This window comes from Phragmites australis, chromosome 9 (assembly GCF_958298935.1).
Source record: "Phragmites australis chromosome 9, lpPhrAust1.1, whole genome shotgun sequence".
Taxonomy (NCBI): Eukaryota; Viridiplantae; Streptophyta; class Magnoliopsida; order Poales; family Poaceae; genus Phragmites; species Phragmites australis.
This window is the reverse complement of record NC_084929.1, coordinates 29,772,565-29,796,239: the sequence shown is the minus strand read 5'-3', so window position 1 is coordinate 29,796,239 and position 23,675 is coordinate 29,772,565. Positions and strand designations below refer to the sequence as shown.

Genomic DNA, 23,675 nt, shown 5'->3' with positions numbered 1-23,675 from the left:
GTCAATCGCGAGCGGACACGCCGTCGATACCGTGCGTACGTAGGCTCTCGTCTGCTACCCCCAACCTCTCGTGTGTGTGCAGCACCCGAGGGAAAATTGATATATTTTGCGACGAGTCGTTGTAGCTTTCTCATGCAAGAGGTCTTAGATTCGTCGTCATCGAATTCATTATTGCTACAACACACGTAGCACACAATTAATATCAGTTTGACAAGGAACCACACCATAGCAGAACTGTCCTTGGGCATTAAGTAGTTCATCGGAACAGAGAAGCAGAGCATTTGAGACTGTATCAAGACTACTTCTCGGATGATCCTACGTACGGCCCTACTTTATTCAGGCGTAGGTTTGTAATCAGTACGTATATTTTTATTTGTATGTTGTAGATCGTGATATGTATGGCTCATTCTTATCATACCCGCACATGTTTAGAATAAGATGTTCTCTGTTTGTACGCATAATGTGTGTTGTAGAAGAACATGATAACTACTTTGTGCAAAAAAGAAATGCAGCTGGTAAATTTGGGTTAAGTTGTTTGCAAAAGATTACCGCGTCATTCTGTATGCTAACTTATGGAGTGGTAGCGAATGTTACGGATGATTATGTCCATATCGGAGAAAGTACTGCTATAGATAGTCTGAAAAGGCTTATCAAATCTATTATTGAAGTATTTGGAGGCGAGTATTTGAGATCACCAAATGAGAATGATACTGCTAGATTACTTGCACTTAGGGAGGCAAGAGGTTTTTCGGGAATGCTAGGATCCATCGATTGAATGCATTGGAAGTGGAAGAAGTGCCCGGCTGCATTAAGGTATGTACAACAGCCATATTCACGAGCCTACAATCATTTTAGAATCCGTTGCTTCACAAGATCTCTGGATTTGGCATGTTCTCTTTGGTTTACCTGGGTCTCACAATGATATTAATGTTCTTCAACGCTCCCCACTCTTTGCGAAGCTAGCTAAAGGTCACGCTCTGAAAGTGAATTATACCATTAATTATCACAATTATACAATAAGATATTACCTTACAGATGACATATATCCTACATGGGCCATATTTGTAAAGACAATATCATCCCCACTAGGCAATAAGAAGAAATATTTTGCCAAAGCTCAAGAAGCAGTTAGGAAGGACATGGAACGAGTATTTGGGGTTCTACAAGCTTGTTTTGCCATTGTTCGAGGACCAGCATGATTTTGGGATCAAGACACACTTGGATAAATTGTGAGAGCTTATGTAATTATGCATAACATGATCATTGAAGATGAGCGAGACGAAGGGCCAGGAGACTTCAATTATGATTAAATAGGAGAAAAGGTGAAACCTTCCCATGAGGATACGCATGAACTTCATGAGTTTATTGAAACTCACAGAAAAATTAGAGACAATGAAACTCACTCACAACTTCAAGCTGACCTAGTGGAGCACTTGTGGCATTGTCATGGAGATCAATATTAATGATAATTATAGGGAAAAAAATAGCTAGCCCTGGTGTCCTATAATGTTTCACTCTTTGCTATGTGTACATGTATCTAGATACTAACCCAAATTTTAGTCAACAATCATATATACAAAATTTGAGTCCACAATCATATATACTTTTTTATGTTGCATAAGAGCCCAATTTAAAAATATGATTAGGCTGCAAGCGGCATTGGTCTGAAGTAGTATTTTACACACAATACAGGTTAAGCTCACCCTTGATTGTCACCTGGAGACCAAACAGAAATGCTACACCAGTATACCTGACCATATGGTGCTACAGTAAGGTCAAGAGTAGTACACTGCAGCTAATCCCTAACTACTTCATAGTTGTTTGTAACTGATTAGCAAATCCAATGATCTTTACAACCGAGGAATCTCCCAGTTTAAGGGAAAAACTGCTCACTCTGCATGCTAGGGGATTATACATAGCCAACAAGTTTCAGCCTAATAAAAAATATGGCACAACATGCCACAGAGCCACATAATGGTAGTAGATTCTTCGTGGAAGAAAACATGCAGATAGATTTATACCTATTCACCAAACAATCCGAGTAACATTCATCAGTAAGGTCAAGAGCAATCGATCAATTCACAACTCACAATAAGAATAAGATAGTAACAAAATCAGTCATACTAATCTTGTCAATTGTCCAACATGACACTATGGCAAGTCACTATTACTGAGACTCAAACTGAAATTAAAATAACCCATGCATCATATGGATCAGCACACAAGTAGCAACAGCAGCACCCAGCACAAGTAGTAGCAGCGGCAGCACACAAGTAACATCAGCAGCACATATCTTATGGATCAACTCGAGCTGTTCAAACGTCGAGTCACTATCTCATCCTGCAAGCTCCTGTAGTATTCCTGTTGTGGGCCAAACATGCCACTAATGTCTATTAACATGATTCTCTGTTCTTTCAACATTCTCTTGAACTCAAACTCTTTGATCTTTAACTCTAGATTTTATTTTTCAAGTGCAACCCTCTCTTGTTACAGTGCATATGCTTGTTTGTATCTCTCATCTTTCTTGAGCTCTTTCTCCACATCAGCCTCTTTCTTCTTAGCCCACAAATTATCTAATACCTCCATTTACACTAGATCTCTACCTTGACGTAATTTTTCTTTGTCTCTCTTCTTATCTATTGGTCTCTTCGATAGAATACTCTAGAGTTGCAACCTCACTCTCATCAGGGCTAATAGGAGTAGACGTAACCGGAGTTGAAGTGTCAGATGTCTTTTGTTTTTTGTGAGATGACTTTTATGTCTGCCTATCAGTCCATTTTGGTAGTGTTCTTAGGAGGTTCCAACAATGCATGAATTTAAATGACTTATTGGGTCTTATCTTCCGACTTAAACAAAGTGCATGTCTACACAAGCTATACAAGTAAAAAAAAAGTCAGTATGTTTAGCACCAATTCATATTGATGTATAGACAATAAAAAGTATATGGGAAACTTATCAATAACCTTGTCTTGGTAAGACACTCCGCTTTGCTTTCTATCCTCAATCCCCTTTGCTTTCTACCCTCAATCCGGCTTAGATATCTAGCAAACTTGTTGATATTTTCTTGAATAGCAAACCAGTAGTGCATGAGAGAATTTTGGGTGCGACCTGAGGTGAAGTCCTTGTTAGAGTGGAAATAATCATAAATTCTCTTCCAATATGTAGAACGAGATTGATCGGTGTCTTGGACTGCATCCATACTGATATTGAGCCATGCCAACACCAATATTTTGTCTTCCTTCTCATTAAAATTATTTGATCTTTTTTAGTTTGGTCTCACGGTGAGAGTAACTTTCACAACTGGTGTTACTTGCTCCTCAGCTAGGCTACTCAATCCATCCCAAGCTAGTTCATTGCTCTCTTCATTCATCAAGATAGCATAATATCCACTTTCATCCATAGTCCCTATTAAATTCATAAAAATGTCAATGCTTTTAGAACACTATGCAAGACAACTATGAAACTATTGTATAAGACCTAGAAAGACGCTCATGCACTCAGCAAAAATCAACCTTAATGAAGATATAATACCATGTAGGGAGCAGGTCTCATATCAGTGAAAAAGTCAGTCCTAATTGCTGCTTAATTGGAGCATTTTCTCAAAATATCATGTACACAGACATCACATCTACTAGAAAAATTGAATCATGCAACTCATCGCAAATCAATATTGCATTGGAAAGTGTGTGCTTCTCCAGGGTAGCACATCTTAGACAAGTTTCTACGACCCTACAACGATGAGATATGCATTCCACAATGCAACAGTTTAGCCCATGAACTAAGGAAGTACTGCAGTAAAGGCAAGGAGATACTGCAACTACTGCAAACAACCTAGAATTACTGTAAAATCAGTACCACAAACAACCTCATAATTGGAAATTTTCTCAAGGATTGGACTATTGCTTCTATGATACAATAGCAGATAGTTGTTCAGTTGCAATTGACAATGGATCATCAACCTACCCACAAGAATCGCCGTTGATCTGGACTTTGTGTGGCCGTTTCAACCATAGATGGATCAGGCTATTCATCAGAAAGCATGAAAAGAGAAGTGTTGTGAAATTGACCTTGCATCGGGAAGGAGGAGGAGGGGCCCCAGGCCAAGCAGGGGTCGTCATGATCCGCGGCGTTGATGGCGTGCGGCGGGAGGGCGGGGTCATCGCGGTTGATGCATCGACAGCACGCGACAGGAGCACGGGGTGATCGCGGAGTGTGTCGATGGAGCACGGCGGGAGCACGGAACTCGTTGCGGTCGGGGCCGTCGATGGTGTGCGGTAGGAGGGAGGGGTTGTCGCGGTCGAGGCCGTCAACGGCGCGCGGCGGGAGGGCGGGAGCCGCCGCTTGGGTTATGGGTTGGCACAGGAAAGGGAGCAGGAACACACATCCAACGCGGGAACCTGCAGGGGGAGGGATTGGGAACGAAATTCGCTCTGTAGATAGAGAGGATGGAGGTGTGTTTAGGGGTTGGTAAAAATAGATTCATTTTGGAGAGTTGTTGGAGGATGTTTTTTAGTGAAAAATACCTAAATACCTAAATTTACCTATAGGGAACCAAATAAGGTATCTCTTAGATATGCTCTAAAGTCGCACAAGAAAACATTAGAGATAGGAGAAAACAAAATAGCTGTTGAAGGGTCTTTTTAGTGAAAAATTCCTAAATTTACCTATAGAGAACCAAATAAAGTGTCTCTTAAAGATGCTCTAAGGTAGCCGAAGAGAACATTAGAGATAGGAGGAAACAAAATAATATCTATTATGTTGTGCGTCCTAGATTTACTATTGTGAAAATTGATACACACTATTTAGAAAAATATTGTAAAACATAACACTTTGTTTATGTAGTTGTGACAGATCTAAAATAGTCCATTTCATTCCATATATGTACTTAAAAAGACAACTACACTCAAAAGTAAATTGACAAATCTATTTGCACCATAAAAAGTGTAAATGTAAAAAAAATGACAAATATTGTTTTTCAGATCCTAAATCTTGAGCATATAACAATTGTTTAATGAACTGCACGGTTCATGTGCAATCTAAAATTACTAGCCTGTGCTTATGCACAGGTTGATGGACTAGTGGACCTCATATTCATCATGACCTTCTGCAGATCACTACAGTCCCACCTCACAAAAGATTATGCATACAAAGGCACCACTGAGTACTATCCTACACGCAAGTATGTTCAGCTAGCTAATCAATCTGAAGAGCCTATCAGCAAAGCTAAACAATTCCATTCCTAATCCTGCCAGAAAGATCAGAACGAAGATGCTACTGCAGTCAGCGAAATTCCCGTCTCACCATGTCTCAGATACCACTTCAGTCACCCAGCGCCCACAGCGGCGAGCCGACGACGTCGGCGTTGAACCCGTCAGGCTCGCAATCCACCCTCTTGATGCCAGGATAACAGGGCATCATGTCTGCAACAGCGTCGAAATCGATGTACATGGAAATGTCATCCGAGCAGTCGTCGAACATCTCCTCAGGCGCAGGCGCAGGTGCAGCCCAAGAAGCGCCCCGTTGCTGGGTGATGATCGCCGAGCCGCCACTCTGTGCAGCAGCAACCATCGGCTTCACTTCATGTCCCTGGAAAAAGTCGGCCGCGGCGGCCGCAGGAGAGCAGGACGCGGGCTGGCATTGCACCGTCGCGGCTACGGTGACGGCGGCAGTGGGCCCAGCAGGGAGGTTGAGGCGCGCAAGGGTGCCGTGGATGGCCACGGCCGCCCGGTCGTAGGCAAGGGCCGCGTCGATGGGGTTGTCGAAGGTGCCCAACCAGTAGCGCCTGCCGCGGTTGGGCTCGCGGATCTCGGCGACCCACTTGCCCCACCGGCGCTGCCGGACGCCGCGGTAGTTGTGGCGCATGTTGTCCGGGCCCCCCAGCCCTTGTTGTGCCGGCCGAGACCTTCCAGCGACCGGCGTGGGAGTGGCACTGTCCTTCGCGCGAGCTTGCTGCGTTCCTGCTGAACTGCACGTACACAACGCAACGGACACCTGAAATCTCAGTGCAAACCAAAATGACCTGACTGTTTCAAGATTGGTTAAATAACAAACTTATCAGCAGGAATGTATGCTATGATCGAGAAGATTGAGATAGATCCTGCCACTTATGCTTGCTTGTTGCTTCAAGCAAGTTCTAAAGTACTACTTACCATGTAAAATGTATACAAGTGGAGCAGAATTTACTATCTGCTTTGTTTTGCTGTGCAACCATCATGGTCAGTAGGAATGTAGGATTGCAACAGGGAACAGAGTTGTTAATTTTGCTCATCTTTTTTATTCTCCCTTCTTATTTCAGTGCAATTATCGATTGGGGTTGATAGCAATGCTAATATATAATGACATAACAGAATGCAATTACATTTTGAACTTATGCAGAAAATATTTTTCCACAGAATGTAACCTCCAGTAACACAGGTGCATATGCTGCTGCATACAATTCAGTTTTGGTAGAAAATCAATACGATTTTGACACAAACTTAATGCCAAGCTCAATCAAATTTAAGAACATCAACTGAATCAAAGAACTTCAATTCAAAAAATCATTCCAAGAACATTCAATCTGAATTAATAAGATACAAATTCCCCCTCTTTCTAGAATCTATATTTGGAAGGGGTACTAAAAACCATGGGCTTCACAATCATCCTAAATCCAAACACGAGAATGTAAATCCCACACGTTTATCAGGCTCACGTTGATCCCTTTTCTCGATAAAAACTGCCAAAATTCGCATTTCCCCCCAGCAGAGTTGGTAGCCGAACCCTTGCATTGCAACTACACTGCACAGTACTATACAGTCTACAGACAATATGCATCACGACGCAAACTCAGCCCACATTGGATTAGGCTATTTATCCTTCCATCATCAGACATCGATCCGATGCACGAATACCACGCCGGCACGAACACCCTAAACCCCTGAACGAAACAGAGCAGAGCGTAATGCGCACAAACAAGCAGCATCGATCTTTGATCAACTTATACACTACTTTCCACATATCATCCCAGATCCCCCCCCCCCCCCCCAAACCCTGAAGCAATCGACGGCAGCCAAAACGAAGCGCAACAAGAATCCATCGCCGATCGACAACGAAAGAAGCAGCACAGCGGAGATCACAAATAAAATATAAAAAAAACCCAACAAGCGACCCACATCTTTTGCTTTACCTCGACGTCGGTGCCGCCGGCGCCCGCTCCATTCCTTGGCTCCCCAGTCCCACTCCCATGCCTCCCTTTCGGGAGAGCATCGAAAAATCCTCGCGGAACACACCCTCGATCACTCTCCTCCCTCTCCGCCTGCTTCTCTTGGATCGCTTGGAAAGAAGAAAATGCGAGGTGATCAGAGCCACGGATGGATGGACCCGAGCGCGCACGCCTTCGAGGCAGTAATGATACGCGGCGGGTTCTTGGTGCGCAAGGCAGGCAGGGAGGCACAGCAAGCGAAGCGATTGCGCGCGGCGCGTTCTGGCGAGGGTCACCCCCTCCGCCGCCCGCGACCGTCCGTGGTCGCCATGCCGTGCGGCGTGACGTGGCAGGTGTGCCGTGGGGGTGGGGCCCTCGCGGGAGCCTTGCTGGGGAAGGGAGGAGGAGGGTGGGCCCACCGTGGCCATCGTTTTCTTCGACACCAAGCATCCGATCGCTTTGATGATTGGGATCCGGTATATTAATTTGCAGTCTGATACTGTTCACACAATACCGGGTTTACTGTTGATATAGCGTCAAATTTTATCCCTCCATTCGAGATTGAACAGCTCGTAACAGTTTGGAGTCACCGTGACTTTAATTTCTCCGAAGTCAGAGGATCCCGATTTTGATGACTAATGGATACACAACGTGGGTTAAGGTTTGACTATGTCGGCATTGGGTTTTTGCTTGGTTGCTGATCGGGACTCGGGAACTAGGATGACGAGACTTCAATAGGGATGCCAATCCAGCGTGTGGGTTTGAATACGTATGGGTTCTGTATTTGACGGATGCAGGTTTAGTTGTGAATTTTTCTCACAGATCTGATTGATCAAGTGTTAAAAAAGATGTGGGATGTGGGTTTATGAATTCACCCGTGGTGCCTATCAGGACCACCAAGTAGACATCCGGTGCTCACTGTCACTGCTCAACGCCTTAGCCCGGCGGTCCAGCCCAACTAAGGCCATCTCCAGTAAAGTCCCTAAATCTGCAAATTTCAGTGTTACAGTACTTTACGGTTTACTGTAGCACTGGAAATTCATCTTCACCAAATCCTCTATCCCGTGATACAGTGCTGCTACAGTGTTAAGGATAGGGGATGTTGTAATAGTGATAGAGGATGCTGTAATAGTATTTTGAGGATGAAAATTTAAGATAACTGTTAAAGATGGTCTAAAGTACTAGATTAGAGCGGACTGTAATTCAGTCATTCGCAAGTTCCAATCCCCAATTCCTCACTCGCCGCCAGGAAACATGGACACGCGCCATGCACTGCACAGGCGCACTCCAACAAGGATCGAGCGGAAATCTTCCTTTTGAGCGTGCACTCATCTGTTGGCTGTACTCGTGGCTGCAACGGCTGTCTGCTAGCAGCTGCTCCCGTCCGCCGTCTCTACGCCCCCATCAAATCCGTCGGCTGCTACTTGGTTCCAGTGGCTCCGCCGCCCGCCACTCGACCACGCCTGGTGCCTATAGACTACCCCACTGCGCCCTCACTGTGCTTGCTGAGACTGTTGTCCTCTTTAAGTAAAGACCTAAATCCTTGCTCGATTGGCATTAGGTAGTAAAATTTAAGGATGTTTTGTGCCCAAACTTCAAATCCCTATTCTACTTTTACCCTAGATTCCAAACCCCTGCTCCATTTGTACCTATGTTGGATTATTTTAGTTTATCTAGTGAACGCTTAGCATGTCAACGACATGATTGGTTATGAGGGGGCTATTTGGTTGTCAGCCCTTACAAATATAACTAAAATTTGGTCATGTCAATACGATTCGGCTGTCACTTGGACTGCAACCAACATTTGGTGAGTCAATCAAAATTTGTCAGGGGGCAGTGCAAAGCAAGCCAAAACATCGGCCGATTCCTTGGCGAGCAAAACACTCGCAGTTTTAGCTTGGCTGCATGTAAGAGGAACTCCAATCGGCTCAGCAAATGGCTCGTTATACTCAAATTTGCTGATTTGAAAAAAAAAGGCACCACCAGATCACTATCTACCTCGTTATTTTGGGGGCTCGCTATCCAGCCAGGGTTCGCTCGCCACATCTAGTGAGAGCGAGAGACGCTATCGCGCAGCGCAGAATGGACGAAGAAACGAGATTGAGACCGTGGACCCGCTGTGAACAATAATCGACAGCTCCGATTTCCCTTTCTTATTTTCTCTGTTCAAAACAGTGATTTTCTATTGCTCTATAAATCCTAAAAAAATTTGTACGTGTTCCATAATCTATGTGCAACCTATTTTAATTGGATTCACCAAAAATCATATGTAGAATTTAAACTAAAATTATCTTAAAAAGCTACTTTTATAACTTCTAGTAATTATTAGGACCTCAAATAGATTCCTAAAAATATGAAAAGATTCATTAATATTCTTCTGACGTGATGGACTAATTTCTAAAATTATTTTTAGCCCTAGGTTATATGATGAAAAAGTATATTACTTTCTAAAATATAGGTGAGTGAAATTTAAGGAGTGAGATTTATGAAGTCGGTTAGAGCGTGTAGAGAAAGAGAAAAAAAAATCTTTTAGAGATACTCTTTATATAAAGATATATGGAGTAAGATTTAAAAAATCAATTGAAAATGCTATAAGCTCATCTGATTGGAGGCCTTAAAAGCACCTTCTGGATTTAGCGACAAGGTTACATGATTATATCTTCTAAACCTAATGTCCAGTTGATAATCCATTTATATCACTGTACTCATGCAATTAAATCTACAACTCAAGACCTATGTTGGCTATATTTTTACGTTAAAAAAATCAATAACACGTAGGACCCACATGTCATGCACACAATTTTGGCAAGTTTTGATATGACCACAATCCAAACACTTTCTTTTAGCACTGCACTTATTTTGGCTTTGTCACAAATCAAATATCACTTTTTTCCCTAATTTTAAACTTGCCCCGACTTTGCGCATGAACAATATGTGGTAAGACTTCCTAAAGTCAAAAACCAAGCATCCCCTGATTTTTCCTCAAGTAGAACATTATTCTTATTTTATTCTAGCAGCGAAACCCGACGCCCATTGTTTCGATCCGTTGTCATCCCTAGACTCAGACGATGCTTCGGGTTTGCAGCGGATAAACGCTGTTCTGTTCCGTTCCAGGTATGGAGAGCTGGAGAGCCTTCTCTGCTAAGGAGCATCTCGTTTTGTACTCTAGCTAGCTGTTTCTCTCAGTTTAACGTTTCCTCTGTGCATGGAAAACTAAGCTCTTTGCAAATTTCACTTTTCCGGCAACAAAACTAGGTTGGATCCGTTTAGAACACCGAAATTTCTTCTATTTCGAGTTGGAGTTTAAGTGTGCTTGATGTAAAATTCATAAATTATCATGTGTCTGGGCCTAAGCTCTCGTGGGCCCTCGACTAGAACTGTAGGCAAATGTGGAACAGTACTCCGCCTCTTTATGCTAAACCAGAGCCCAATTGACGCGCCCATCCCAGCCCATTTTGACAACGTGCCTAAACAAAATTGGTTGTCGATGTATTGGGTAAAGGGTGCCCTGATAAATGAGTCCCGTGAAGGATATAACGGTCAGAGATGTATATTTTCTAAAATTAATTGGTCATGTAATCAGGGTATGATTCCCATGACCAGTACGAGGGATACGCGAATAGTCTTCGTGCACCATTCGTATAAACTCGTGACCGGCCTCACTGTTTGTAGGGTCGAATCTAACACAACATGTCTAATCGTATTTATTAAAATCCACTCAAGTGTTTTCCTTCCTCAGACGCCAACTCCAGTGGGTGAAGTCATGGACGGCGCAGAGGTGTCTTGTCCTGTATCGTAGCATTGAATGCTACGGAGTGAGACTTTTGTAGGTCGACGCGGCGCCGTACGACGAATGGGACGTTGTCAGCAGACCGATCAGACAAGTAGTCGGGGACGGTCCTCCGTAATAATGGCTTGGGTTAGATATTAGGATGAGCAGGGTTTTCTATTTAGACTCACACGTAAGTTCTCCTCCTCCCTACTATATAAAGGGATGAGGACCCTGTTTGTAAAGAAAGAGAGATCAAGTCCTCCATAACATAATATACAAGATGTAGGGTTATTATCCCCTGAGAGGCCTGAACTTAAATAACTCCATGTGTTCCTCAGTCCATTGTACGCATGCACATCGATTCTTGAAACGACGTTCACGCACTCGCTGTCCAGTACACCCTAAAATCTTTGTCAGGGACTAACCCTCGATATTTGGCGCGCCAGGTAGGGGGCATATTTTTGTCGTTTCATTAAGTTTGAAAAACTTGATTAGGTTACCCATGACCAGATCCATAGCAACCACTGAGTCCAGATCTGAGGACCCTAGTCGTCGCGAGGTATTAGTCACGGGGTACCACCCGGATGAACCTGGTGTGCTCCAGCATGGGACACCAAGACGGAGTCCGGGAGCTCCGATACATAACGTGAGGTTTGCATAGCAGACCATGCAGCGAGGGGCGTTAGAGGCTGGGAGCTCCGAAACTTAACGCGAGGTCTACATGGCGGACCATGCAGTGGGGGCGTTAGAGGCCCTCATGTCACAAGCACCATTGGCGAACCTTCCTCTCGGCGTTACCAGTCCGGTGTCGAATAGGCAGGTGCTTCGAGACAACCCTCGTATCCCCAGCGCTGTCCCGAGGAGCCCATGCACAGGGCCTAGTCTACGGTGGCGTCATCGCCTACACCATCGCGCCGCCTAAGCATCGGGGGCTCTCCCCCTCGCGACTTATCACCGCTCCGTGCCCAATGTCTCGACTACGAGACCTTGATGCCGACATAGAACCTACAGACCCTGCGAGTGCTCCTTAACCACCCATCGGTACTTACACCGAAGGGCTCCTTTGTGGCACCGTGGCTGCGTGAGAGACCATCCGACGCCAGACTGCGTCAACATGCACCGCGCCCATCACAAAGGCCGGTGAGGGTCACGGTTGCCAAGGGTCACGGCAGGGGCCGCAGTAGAATAAGTCTCGTGCTCCCTCAACCATAGGGGGTACTCGTGGACCACCACCACGTCGGGACAACCAACATTCCGATCTGCGTGACTCTCTGCGCTGACGTGACCTCCGTGGCATGATTTAGAGCCAGGTGGCCACTAAAGAGCAGGAGAACCGAGCTAGGCGGGAGCAGGAAGGGGGAAACCAGACATACCGCACGCCTGCCCCCTGCAGGGAGGCATCAGACAGCTCCACCCGTCACTAGGACCCCGAGACCATCGTCTCTCCCCTGGACGTGTGCCGCCACTCAACAACGAGTGGCTCCCCATTACGGGACAGGGTGTAATGCCCCATCCGTCCGGTTACAGGAGGTGCGCTGGATGGACAAGTTCCGGACGGTCCTAGCCGAGAAGTATAACGGCTCGACCAACCCGGAGGAGTTCCTACAAATCTACACCACCATGGTGCAGGCTGTGGGAGGCCATGGGAAGGTCATGACTAGCTACTTCCCTACCGTCTTGACCGGTTCCACCCGATCTTAGCTGATGAACCTCCCCTATGGTTCGGTTCACTCCTGGGAGAACCTGTGCGACCAGTTCGTCATCAACTTTCAAGGGACCTACGCCTGACCATGGGTTGAGGATGACCTATATCAGGTCCGACAGCGAACACCGGAACACCATTGCAAGGATCATGGGAGAACCTGTGATCATAGCGTTCAAGCAGGGGGGGTCAAAAACAGAAAATGGTCAAAAAGCTAGCCACTGGGGTAATCTGAAGCACAACCAAGCTCTTCGAGCTCGCGAAAAAGTGCGCGTAGGCTACTGATGCCTAAGAGCGATAGATCAACGTCAGGCCATGATCTGCTTTTGACCAGCTCGCCTCTTCCAAAGGGGTCGGCCGGAAGGACAAGAGGAGAAAATGCAAGGCCGAACCTCCCGAGGTGTTAGCGGTCGAGCAAACCGGCCTAACACGCTGGCGCTTCGAGAAGAAAGACAGGAAAAAGGGTCGGGGCTACTGCCCGATCCACCGTACAGATGCCCATGACCTGACCAAGTGCAAGGTCTTTGAGGCATCATCGACTAGGAGATCGGGGAGCGCAAGCACAAGCACGGCAAGGACGATGAGGACGGAGCCACCCCCTACCAATCAGCATTGGGATACTAGCAGGTTGATCACATGGTCCACCACATCTTTAGAGGCGCCGCGACATATTCCTCTAATAAGGAGTACAAGTCAGTGGTCCGGGAGGTGTGAACGATCGCATCAGACTCGAGCCCACGCCTAAAGTAGTCGGAGGTCCCGCTCACTTTCAGCCAAGCCGATCATCCCCCGTGCGTCAGACGCCCTGGTCACTACCCTATCGTGGTCGAACCCACGGTACAGAACCAGTGTGCATTACGCCTTACAGGTATACACCTGACCAAAAGGATGAGATATAACATCAGGTGAAGGAAATGTTGCAATATGGGTTGATCAAGCCTAGTGCTAGCCCTTTTTCCTCTGGTCAAAAAGAAACATGGGGCATGACGCTTTTGCATCGACTACATGCACCTTAATGCTATAACTATAAAAGTAAATAACCCCTTCCTATCATTGATGAGTTGTTAGATGAATTGATTGGTGCTCAGTGGTTCACAAAGCTTGATCTCAAGGTTGGTTGTCATTAATTTCATTTGAGAGAAGAAGATGAGTTGAAAACTTCATTCCAAACACATAATGACCACTTTGAGTTTAGGGCATGGCTTGTGTAATGCCCCAACAACATCCAAAATGCTACCAATGAGATACTAGCCCCACTGCTAAGAGTATGTGTCCTAGTTTTCATAGATGATATCCTCGTTTACAGCCCCACATTGTCAGCACATGAACAAGATGTCAAAAAGGTATTTGCATTGCTGCATGATCAAGGGCTGAAAGTTAAGAAATCCAAGTATGTGTTTGCAAGTCAACATATATCCTACCTAGGCCATAATATTTTAAGGTAGGGTGTTGCTCCAGGAGACAAGATTGCAAAAGTATCTAACTGGCCACAACCAACTAATGTGAAATATCTGAGAAGCTTCTTGGGGTTGGCGGGGTACTATAGGAACTTTGTTAAAGATTATGGTCTTATAAGCAAGCCACTGACTGGCCTCCTTAAGAAGAATATTGTTTTTGTGTGGACACCCACAGTTGCTGAAGCTTTTGCTAAACTCAAGAAGAGGTTAGTGTCAGCCCATGTGCTAGCTTTACCAAATTTCAACAATCAATTCATAGTCGAGACAGATGCTAGTGATAAAGGCATTGGTGCAATTTTAATGCAAGACGGTCATCCTATTTCTTATCTCAATAAGGCATTATGTTCTAAGAACCAATGTCTAGCTGCTTATGAAAAAGAATGCCTAGCCATCCTTCTAGCTGTTGAACATTGGAGGCCTTACCTGCAGCAATCTAAATTCCTTATTAGGACTAACCATAAGAGCATAATTAATTTAATTGAGCAAAGGGTTCATACTCCTATTCAGTAGAGAGCTCTTACTTAGTTGATGGGATTGCATTATCAAATCTAATATAAACAGGGTCAATTCAACAGGATGGTTGATGCCTTCTCCAGAAAACCACTCACTGCAGATAATGAAATTGTGTCTCTCTCTATCTGCAAGCCCTCATGGTTAGACACAATCGTGCAAGGATACAACCAGGATGAATTCTCCAAAAATATGGTAATTTTTTTGGTTCCTCCCTGGCATTATTAATCTAGAATTTACTTTACAAGACAGTGTCCTTCGATTTCATGGTAGAATTTGGGTGGGATCCAATTCTAAAACACAACAACACATCATACATTCACTTCATGCTAGTGCACTAGGTGGTCATTCTGGGTTCTTTGCAACATATCATAGGATTAAAAGGCTTTTTGCTTGGCCAAACATGAAAGCACACATTAAGTCTTTTGTCCAATAGTGCCACATATGTTAGCAAGCCAAAACTGAACATGTAACATCACCAAGATTTTAACAACCACTAGATATCCCAGATCAAGCTTGGATTGTTGTGAGCTTAGACTTCATAGAGGGATTACTCAAATCAGGCCATTTTGACACCATATTAGTAGTTGTGGATAAATTTTTCAAATATGTTCACTTCATACCTGTCACGCACCTTTTCACTGCACTTTCCATTGCTAAACTCTATCTGAACCATGTATTCAAATTACATGGCCTTCCACAAGCCATCATCTCTGATAGGGATTAGAATTTTCACAAGTCATCTTTGGCAAGAACTATTTAAGTTAGCACATGTCCAATTGAGGATGAGTTCTTCATACCATCCTCAAATCGACAGTCAGATCGAAAAAGTTAACCAATGTCTTGAAGCGTATCTTCGCTACTCAGTTCACTCATGTCCTAAAAATTGGTCACATTGGCTCCCATTGGCTGAGTATTGGCACAATACCAATTATCACACAGCTATTGGCACATCCCTTTTTGAAGTGATCTATTGCAGGAGAATGCAAAGTTCTTGACCTGTCTACATGGTTGAAGGAAAGGGAAGTTATGCAACAGAAGCTTGCTAGAGCACAACACCGTATGAAGCAACAAGCTAACAAAAATAGAACTGAGAAGCATTTTAACGTCGGTGACAAAGTCTATCTCAAACTGTAGCCATACATTCAGACATCAATCGCCAACCGCTCCAATCAGAAACTTGACTTTCGCTATTTTGGACCATATCTTATTGAAGCAAAAGTAGGCTCTATGGCATATAAACTACAATTACCAACTGGTAGTCAAATTCATCCAGTGGTACGTGTCTTCAATCTCAAGCGTGTTGTTGGTCTCCAAACCACAATAAGTGCCACTCTACCTCTCTCCATATCAGTTTTGTAGGCTGACAGGATTCCTGAAGCTATACTTGAGCGCAAGATGATCAAATGGGGCAAGGTGGCCATTCCTCGAGTGTTGGTCAAGTAGTGACATCTCCCTCTGAACATGGTGACCTGGGAGGACCTAGAAGAGCTCCAACGCATGTGTCCCAGTTCATCGGCTTTGGGACAAGCTGTTGTTTAAGCGCGCGCGCGGGGGGGGGGGGGGGGGAGGGAGGGGGGATGTGACGATCTCTTGGGTTTGGACTGGGAGTCGAGGATGGACTAGGCCTGGGTGCGACAGATGGCTCACGCGAAGGAGAGTTTGAGCCCATTTCAGTATTTTCGTTTTACCCTGTGTAATTCTGACACGGTGTGTGGTTATAAGCCGACCGACAACTAACTATGACAATTATGGAAAGAGTGGAATGATCGAACCAGAAGGAACTCCTTCCACTTGAATTAGATCAGGTTCGTTGCAGATGTGTGCTTTTAGTTGTAAGAATGTATTGTATCTGCCTCAAATATTTTCGATCTAATGCTTACACTTTTTTAAAAGAAAAAAAACATATCCTTCTAGTGGAACCTGTCCACCTGGGTTCTGAGTCTTAGACTCAGCACGGGTACTCATATTTTTTTAGGATTAAATCCTGAAAGAAATATTACATGTCACGTTGGTGCATTCAATATCAAAACGCATGCCTGCGTTAAGTGAGGTTATGTATACAATCTAGTTTAGACATGTGCTATGATGAACTCACATGAATATGCATGAGTGTGAGTATGATGTACTGTACTAGAATAGGTGTGTACCGACTTGTACTTGAAAAAAGTAAACAGTCAGCGTGACTCCAATATTTTCATCTACTAGCTTCATTTTTTACTTCTCTAACCTATTTCCTTGGAAGCATAATTCTCTTGTTATTATTCTACTTTTCATGGGTCAGACGCTTATTATCTCACAGATCTCTATGAGCATTTTCAAATAAAAATTTAGGCCATGAATGAACTTCCAAGTAATTCCAGTTCAGAGAGAATGAAGCCATGAACGCACGATGGCCAAGGTGGGATCCTCGTGTGTGAAGCAGTACTGAACTGAGGTGAAGCCTAGCAGGCACAGGCAGGCAGACGGTGCCGAAGCAACCCCGGTGCCCCGAGTGCGTTCTGGCGTTTGTGAAACGGACAAATCTTAGCATAGGGCTTCGATCTTACCGGATCAGATACACGCCCGGGCCGATTTGTTCTGACGGGACGTTTTTGGCACTTCCGGGGCCCCGTGGCCGGAGGCTTCGCACGCTGTTGCTCGTTCTCACCAAGTTGCGCCAACACGAAAAGGTGGTCGGCTCTTGTCCAGGCTTGAGTTTCAACGTTCGTCCTCTCTACCCCGACCTCTTATCTAACCAGTCAGATAAAATATTTTTCTACCCCGGCCTCTTATTCAACCAGTCAAATAAAATATTTTTTTCTATACCTCTTATCCAACCAGTCAGATAAAATATTTTTCTGCTATGTTTTGGAACGAATAATTTTCTGCTTCAACTTATTGGTCAAAATAATACAAAATGGTTCTCAAATCTCAATGTATATACGTGCTAAGCGTAGACAAAAACAGAAACACTCCTCATAATCTTTAGCGCATGAAATTGATTGGGCGATGAAGAACATCGGTGGGGGTTAGAGGAGGGAGGGGTTGATTTTTTTAGGGAGGGGGAAGATGGTGGGAGGGGCTCTTTCGTCGTCGAATTTAGAAGAGGTCCTCATAATTGAGGTCACTTCAGCAAAGAAGGTGGGGGCAGAGTGGCGAGGTGGCGAGAACGTTGCTAGACACGGACGATGAAAGACGGTCAGGGTAGTGTCGTTGCAAGGATGAGTGGAGACGGCCTGACAATGCCGTGCTGGCGTGACGATAGGCCCAACATTGGCAGTACTGCCAAAGACGGATAGAGGAGGACGCTAGACAGGGGAGCAAGCACGATTGTGAGCCGACGGATGGTTGAAGACGGAGACGAGGATGGGTGGCAGGTGGTAGATTGAAGACGTTGGTGAGGTGTTAGATACAACCGTCACTTAAAAAATACTACATCAATTCTCTTTTACTTGTCGTTTAGGACATCGACATAATCTCCAATAATTATGTTTGATTATTACTTTTTAATAACTATCTCTTGATAAAAGTTGATAAAAATTAGATGATGTTAAAGTATTTTTTATGATAATTTTATTACTATCATTTTTATATGATAAATTCTAATTATTTTTGTGTATATTAATAATTAAAGTTTTTAAAATTTAATTACACGTATTCTAGAACCATGCATATTTAAGGATAGAGATAGTAAAATATCCGCTCACCCCTGTCATCCGGAAAAAACAGACATCTACGCCGAAAAGATCGTGCCAATTTATGGATTGGGAGATTAGAGATATTTACTCGGCAAAGCACTCCTAGTGGACACCCGACGAATACAACCGCACGGATCACTCACACTTGGTGGCGCATCACGCGAAACCACCATGCACCAGCTCAAAAACAAAGATGAGCATTACCGTCACCTCCTCTTGCCGCGCAACAAGTGGCCAAATCCATCTACCGAGCTAGTCTGTCACTCCAGCTACACCGCCCAACTTTTTTCTCCTCTTTCTCCACGGGATGGATCTTCAAAATTCACCTGTTACATCTACCCCCACAAGTTGGCTTATAAACAAGAGGAGCAACCAACCTTAACAACACATTAATCCGATCCCCAATCTTCTTTATTCTCTCCGACGGCAATGGGCATGGTCCGCATGCACGTCGCTTTCCTTCAATTCTATTTTGACCCTCCCAGTTGGCCACTGCCCCCCTTGCCCCAACCAACCACCCTCGACTAAATTTTCCTCCATGGCAGCACCCATTGGAAGCTGAGATCAGAAGCGAAACCACCATCTTTTTTCCTCTGCTTTCTCCTGAGAGAACTAGCAACAACCATCCCGATTCCCAAGTGACCCTGCAGCTTGCTCCGCCACAGTAACTCAGTAAGTAATGGCAAGTGCAGCTGTGTGCCTTGGCAAGTTGTGTTGTGAGTAGATCATGACCACCACCCACTTGTTTGTCCGAGGTATATAAGCGGACACCTCTCTCCAGCCCTACCTATCAGCTCTCTCCCTCTCGGCTCCTCCGGGGTGAAGAGCCAAGAATCTTGAGGTGGAGTAGGGTGTGTCTGATAGGAGCAGAGTAAGCAGCAATGCCGTACACAGCTCCTCGGCCGTCGGCGCAGCAGCACAGCCGGATTGCGGGGGGGAAGGCGGCGGCGTCGCACGGGCCGTCGTGCGCGGCGGTGCCGGAGGAGGTCGCGCGGCACCACGATCACGTGGCGCGGGTGGGGCAGTGCTGCTCGGCGGTGGTGCAGGAGATCGCGTCGCCGGTGGGGGCGGTGTGGTCGGTGGTGCGGCGCTTCGACCGGCCGCAGGCGTACAAGCACTTCATCCGGAGCTGCCGCCTCGTGGACGGCGACGGCGGCGCGGTGGGGTCGGTGCGCGAGGTTCGGGTCGTGTCGGGCCTCCCGGCCACCAGCAGCCGCGAACGGCTCGAGATCCTCGACGACGAGCGCCGCGTGCTCAGCTTCCGCGTCGTCGGCGGGGAGCACCGCCTCGCCAACTACCGGTCGGTGACCACCGTGCACGAGGCCGAGCACGGCGCCGGCACCGTCGTGGTGGAGTCGTACGTGGTGGACGTGCCCCCCGGGAACACCGCCGACGAGACGCGCACCTTCGTGGACACCATCGTGCGCTGCAACCTCCAGTCGCTGGCGCGCACCGCCGAGCAGCTCGCCCTCGCCCTCGCCTAGTGTGGCCATGTCCAGCAGCCGGCCGCACCGGATGGCGCGCCGGTCCGGCCTTGTTACGAGACGTTGTTTCTTGATTTCTTCCTGTTCTTTTTCCCTTTGAGGGGAGATCCATCGATCGATCGGTTCGTGGTTCTAGAATCTAGCCTGTGTTTTCCTCTTCTCTTTTTGATCACTGAGTACAATCCATTGTGTGGCTGTTGCTTTATATTACACCACTCGTCTTAGAGTTCAGTCGCTAAAAACTCAAAAGTTTTCAAACAACTGATTGAAGGCGCGTTGTCGGCGAGCTGAGGAAGCGTTAGGATTCGGGGTTTCGATGTGGTGACCGCCGGAGTCAGAGTGAGGCTAAGGTGGCTGCCAGACCAGTGGTGGGCTGCGGCGTGGTGTGCAGCTAGGCGACGGGGGAGCTGTCGGAGACGAAGGCGGGCGGGCGACGGGCAGGGTTGGGGAACCAGCAATACGACACAACGAGGAATAGATGGCACATCGCTTTGGTTGGAGGTAGAAGAAACAATCTAATGTGTCGGACGGAGATCGGACGGACGACATTTATCATCAAAGAAAAAGGAAAATTTCAAGCGGTTGAAATATAGCATCACCCTATATTAAGTGAAGTATTGTTGATTCGTAGCCTATGGCATAGCTAAATTACTGCAGTACTTGAGCAATGTTATTAATCACATTCTGGCTCTGTGTTCCTGCAACTGCAATGCCAAAATTGTGCAGGCAAAGTTGTTTAAATCTGGATGTCTGAGGTCAGAGATCGAGTAGGTGGTTAATTTCTGAGGTCAATGAGGAACAGTTTGTGCAAACGAATGTAGATTGAGCTATGGGCACTTGATGGGGAATGATCAAGCATTCTAGGCTGTCCCTTCTCAAAAAAGAAAAGCATTCTAGGCTGTCTGTTTTATGTTGGAAGCGTAACGGTACATGATAGCTAATCATGAACTGGCTGCTAATAAAGTGTGTAATTTTAATGAAAATCCTTAATCCTAAAAAAAGTGTCTGATCTTTGTTGCACGGTATGTTTGCTTCTACGCACTGAATGAATCTTGGGTAGTATACATTTTGCAACTTAATCAGAAATTCAGACGCTAAATACCTGGGTTGAGGCGAGCTGTTGCTTCTGCGCAACTGTTGCAAGACCAACCACGGACGCATAGTCGATTCTGAAATCCGGCGTTGATCTTGCCGAACTCTACTCCTGCTGCCTCTCCCATATTGGAGGAGTGGGGGTTTCGACAGATCGACTTCAAGTATAGCTTATAGAATAGGTAGAAATTGGTTTAAGTGTAGATCTAGAAGGTTAGGGTTTTTTTTTTTTCAGTGGAGCCGTCGGCGAAAATACCATGCGAGCTTTTCCTTGTATGCACTTTTTTTTGGTGATGTTGTCTTCTCCGGCAATATCTCCAGGAGGGCGGTGGAAGGTATGTATGCATATGTGTATGCGTATGTATATGTGTATATGTATGTGTGTTATGTGCTGCTTTTACCCGTTTATGGGTGGTTGTTCTTATCAGATCACTGGTGTTTTTGTCGATAGTGCTTGTTTTAACTGCGAAGTGATTGGGGTTCTTTGTCATTCCTTTTGTGGATTGTGGCTTCGGGTCACAAGTTTCTTTGCCGGCGACAGCAAAGGAATGGTTCATGTATTCATGCCAGTAATGCAATTGTCGATACACTTTCAATGGTTTCGATATGCTTTGATTATGGTTCCGAAGTGCTAGATGTTGCGGCGTTTTTAGGGCTTAAAGTTGGTCAACAGCCTTTGTACGAGGAGGGTTGCTCTAGAGTCTCAATTCATGCAAACGGACTGAGATTGCCAAAGGTGAAGACGGCGCAAAGACCTGAAAGTGTTTTACTTTTATTTCTTTGTTCTCGAGGTTCTTTCCGTAATTTCGAAAATTGGATGTATTATGCTCTAAGTTAATATAACATCTCTCCCTTCGCGAAAAAAAAAGACGTTAAGGTTCCCACGCCGATCTGATATTTTGAAATAAACAACAGCTCAATTGTACGCTTTGCTATCGCTATTACAGTATATTAATCGTTTGACTTTGTTAACTAAAAAAATCATCTGACTTTGTATTCGATTTAATTTGAGAGCTCTCAGGTGCCATCCGTGTGCGTACACGGTAAACAATCTTTAAGCAGTATGTGTGCAGATGTGCAATGCTGGTCTATGGTACTAGCAGCTACGAATTTGTAGATCTAGATGCCCTAAAGCCTCACTATGCATAAACGCACTCGGTTTGTTTCCCTTTTTCTTTTTGAAAAAAGAAAGCACACTCGTCCTCTCCACGCCTTCTGCAGCATTTGAACATATTTAAGAGAAAAAAAACAAAAACAAAGATATGAAGAGAAGGCGCAATATAATTGTACTAGGAATTTGGAAGCCGTGCGCCTAGGATTCTCTGCTCGTGGCTTTTACTTGCGATATTGGTCTGACACAAGTGCAACTTGCTCTCGTGCCAGCCATGGAGGCACTCATACATTGGAGCAGCTCAGCAGCGTCCATGGCGCGCGCCATTAAACTGTTTAACACCCTGGCCGATATGGGAATCAACACTGCTTGCAACTTGTAAGTTGTGCGTACAACTCTGTTTGCCTTTGCTCCCTTAGCTAGTTGGGCATATAAAAGAGCCAGCCATTCATGGTGTTGTTGCTGCAGAAACTGCATTAACGCTACTTGATTGATGCTTGTCCTGCATGCTTCCCTTGTACCGGCTCAACTCCATCGATGATTTATCTGTTTCTTCAGCTATTTTACGGTGAAAATAAAAAATAAGTAACATACTCGATTGTATTTATTAAAATAGATAATATATTATTATATTTTTTGATAAATGAGATGCCGAATACAGCATAACCGTATTCAGCACACGGTGAAAATAAAAAATAAGTAACATACTTGATTGTATTTATTAAAATAAATAATATATCATCGTATTTTTCGGTAAATGAGATGCCGAATACAGCATGACCGTATTCAGCACTTGTGTGCTGAAAACGGCCGAGATTGCTTTGCGTCGCCTTGTTGTCGCCTCTGTTGTCTCGTGTCTAAAGATATGAGATAGATGTGTTGCTATTTCATATTTGAACATCTGTCGTATGGTCACTTCGTGTCTAAAGATATAGTCAGGACAGAGGTATTGTCATTTTATACTTAAAGCTTTGCCATATGGTTACTTCATGTCTAAAGGTTGAGTCAAAACATAGGTATGAACATATCTCATGGTCTGAGCATAAGCACATTAATGTTATCAATTGCTAATTTTTGACAAAATTAGAAATTATTGGCTAATTTAAATATACATTTCAAAATTTCTAATTCACCGATGGAGTACATGCTTCGATGGAGTCCGGTGTGCTGAAGGCTCACCATGCTGCTACCACTATGAATCCCTAAGTGCATCGAGATATTTGGGGTATTGTCCGCTAAGGAGCTCGGCGAAGCTGCCAGCCTATATTGCAGCAGCTCAGTCAAAATCATGCGTGTCGCTCCAGTTAGGCGGAGGTATTATCGTAGTCTGAGGAGATTGTGTCCAATGAGAGGGTTGTGAACCCAGTGCACATTGCTCGAGCTCTGGAGCCTCCGTGCACACCTTAGTTATAGCACCCAAACGTGACACATGATGCTCCGTATGCCGAAGGTGCCTCTCACAACTGTGCCCAAACGGATTCCTCACGGGTACTGGACAAGCACCTGTTGTGAGAGGCACAAGAAGGGTCCATGGCTAGTAGGTTGTACCCCCTCGAACGCAGGGCACAACCACCTAGTCTATGTAACACAGACAGCAAGCGATACCCTCTCATCCTCATGTAGTCCCGGAGAGGATTTCGATCCCTCCGCGTTGATGACCCGCTTTCTTCCCCACAAGCTTGCTCCG

At 45.2% G+C, this 23,675-nt stretch overlaps 2 protein-coding genes across 2 annotated transcripts; one reads left to right on the top strand and one right to left on the bottom strand.

Annotated features, from left to right (window-relative positions):
- Positions 1 to 4,903: 4,903 nt before the first annotated feature.
- Positions 4,904 to 7,523, bottom strand: LOC133929835 (dehydration-responsive element-binding protein 2D-like). The gene is made up of 2 exons (XM_062376594.1): positions 7,166 to 7,523; positions 4,904 to 5,965 (listed from the first exon to the last, which is right to left on the bottom strand). The coding sequence occupies exons 1-2, from the start codon at positions 7,243 to 7,245 to the stop codon at positions 5,320 to 5,322; spliced, it is 726 nt and encodes a 241-aa protein (XP_062232578.1). The 5' UTR covers positions 7,246 to 7,523; the 3' UTR covers positions 4,904 to 5,319.
- Positions 7,524 to 18,694: 11,171 nt separating this feature from the next.
- Positions 18,695 to 19,995, top strand: LOC133929834 (abscisic acid receptor PYL4-like). The gene has a single exon (XM_062376593.1). It carries the CDS (start codon positions 19,183 to 19,185, stop codon positions 19,783 to 19,785), a length of 603 nt encoding a protein of 200 aa, XP_062232577.1. The 5' UTR covers positions 18,695 to 19,182; the 3' UTR covers positions 19,786 to 19,995.
- The last annotated feature ends 3,680 nt before the right edge of the window (positions 19,996 to 23,675 follow it).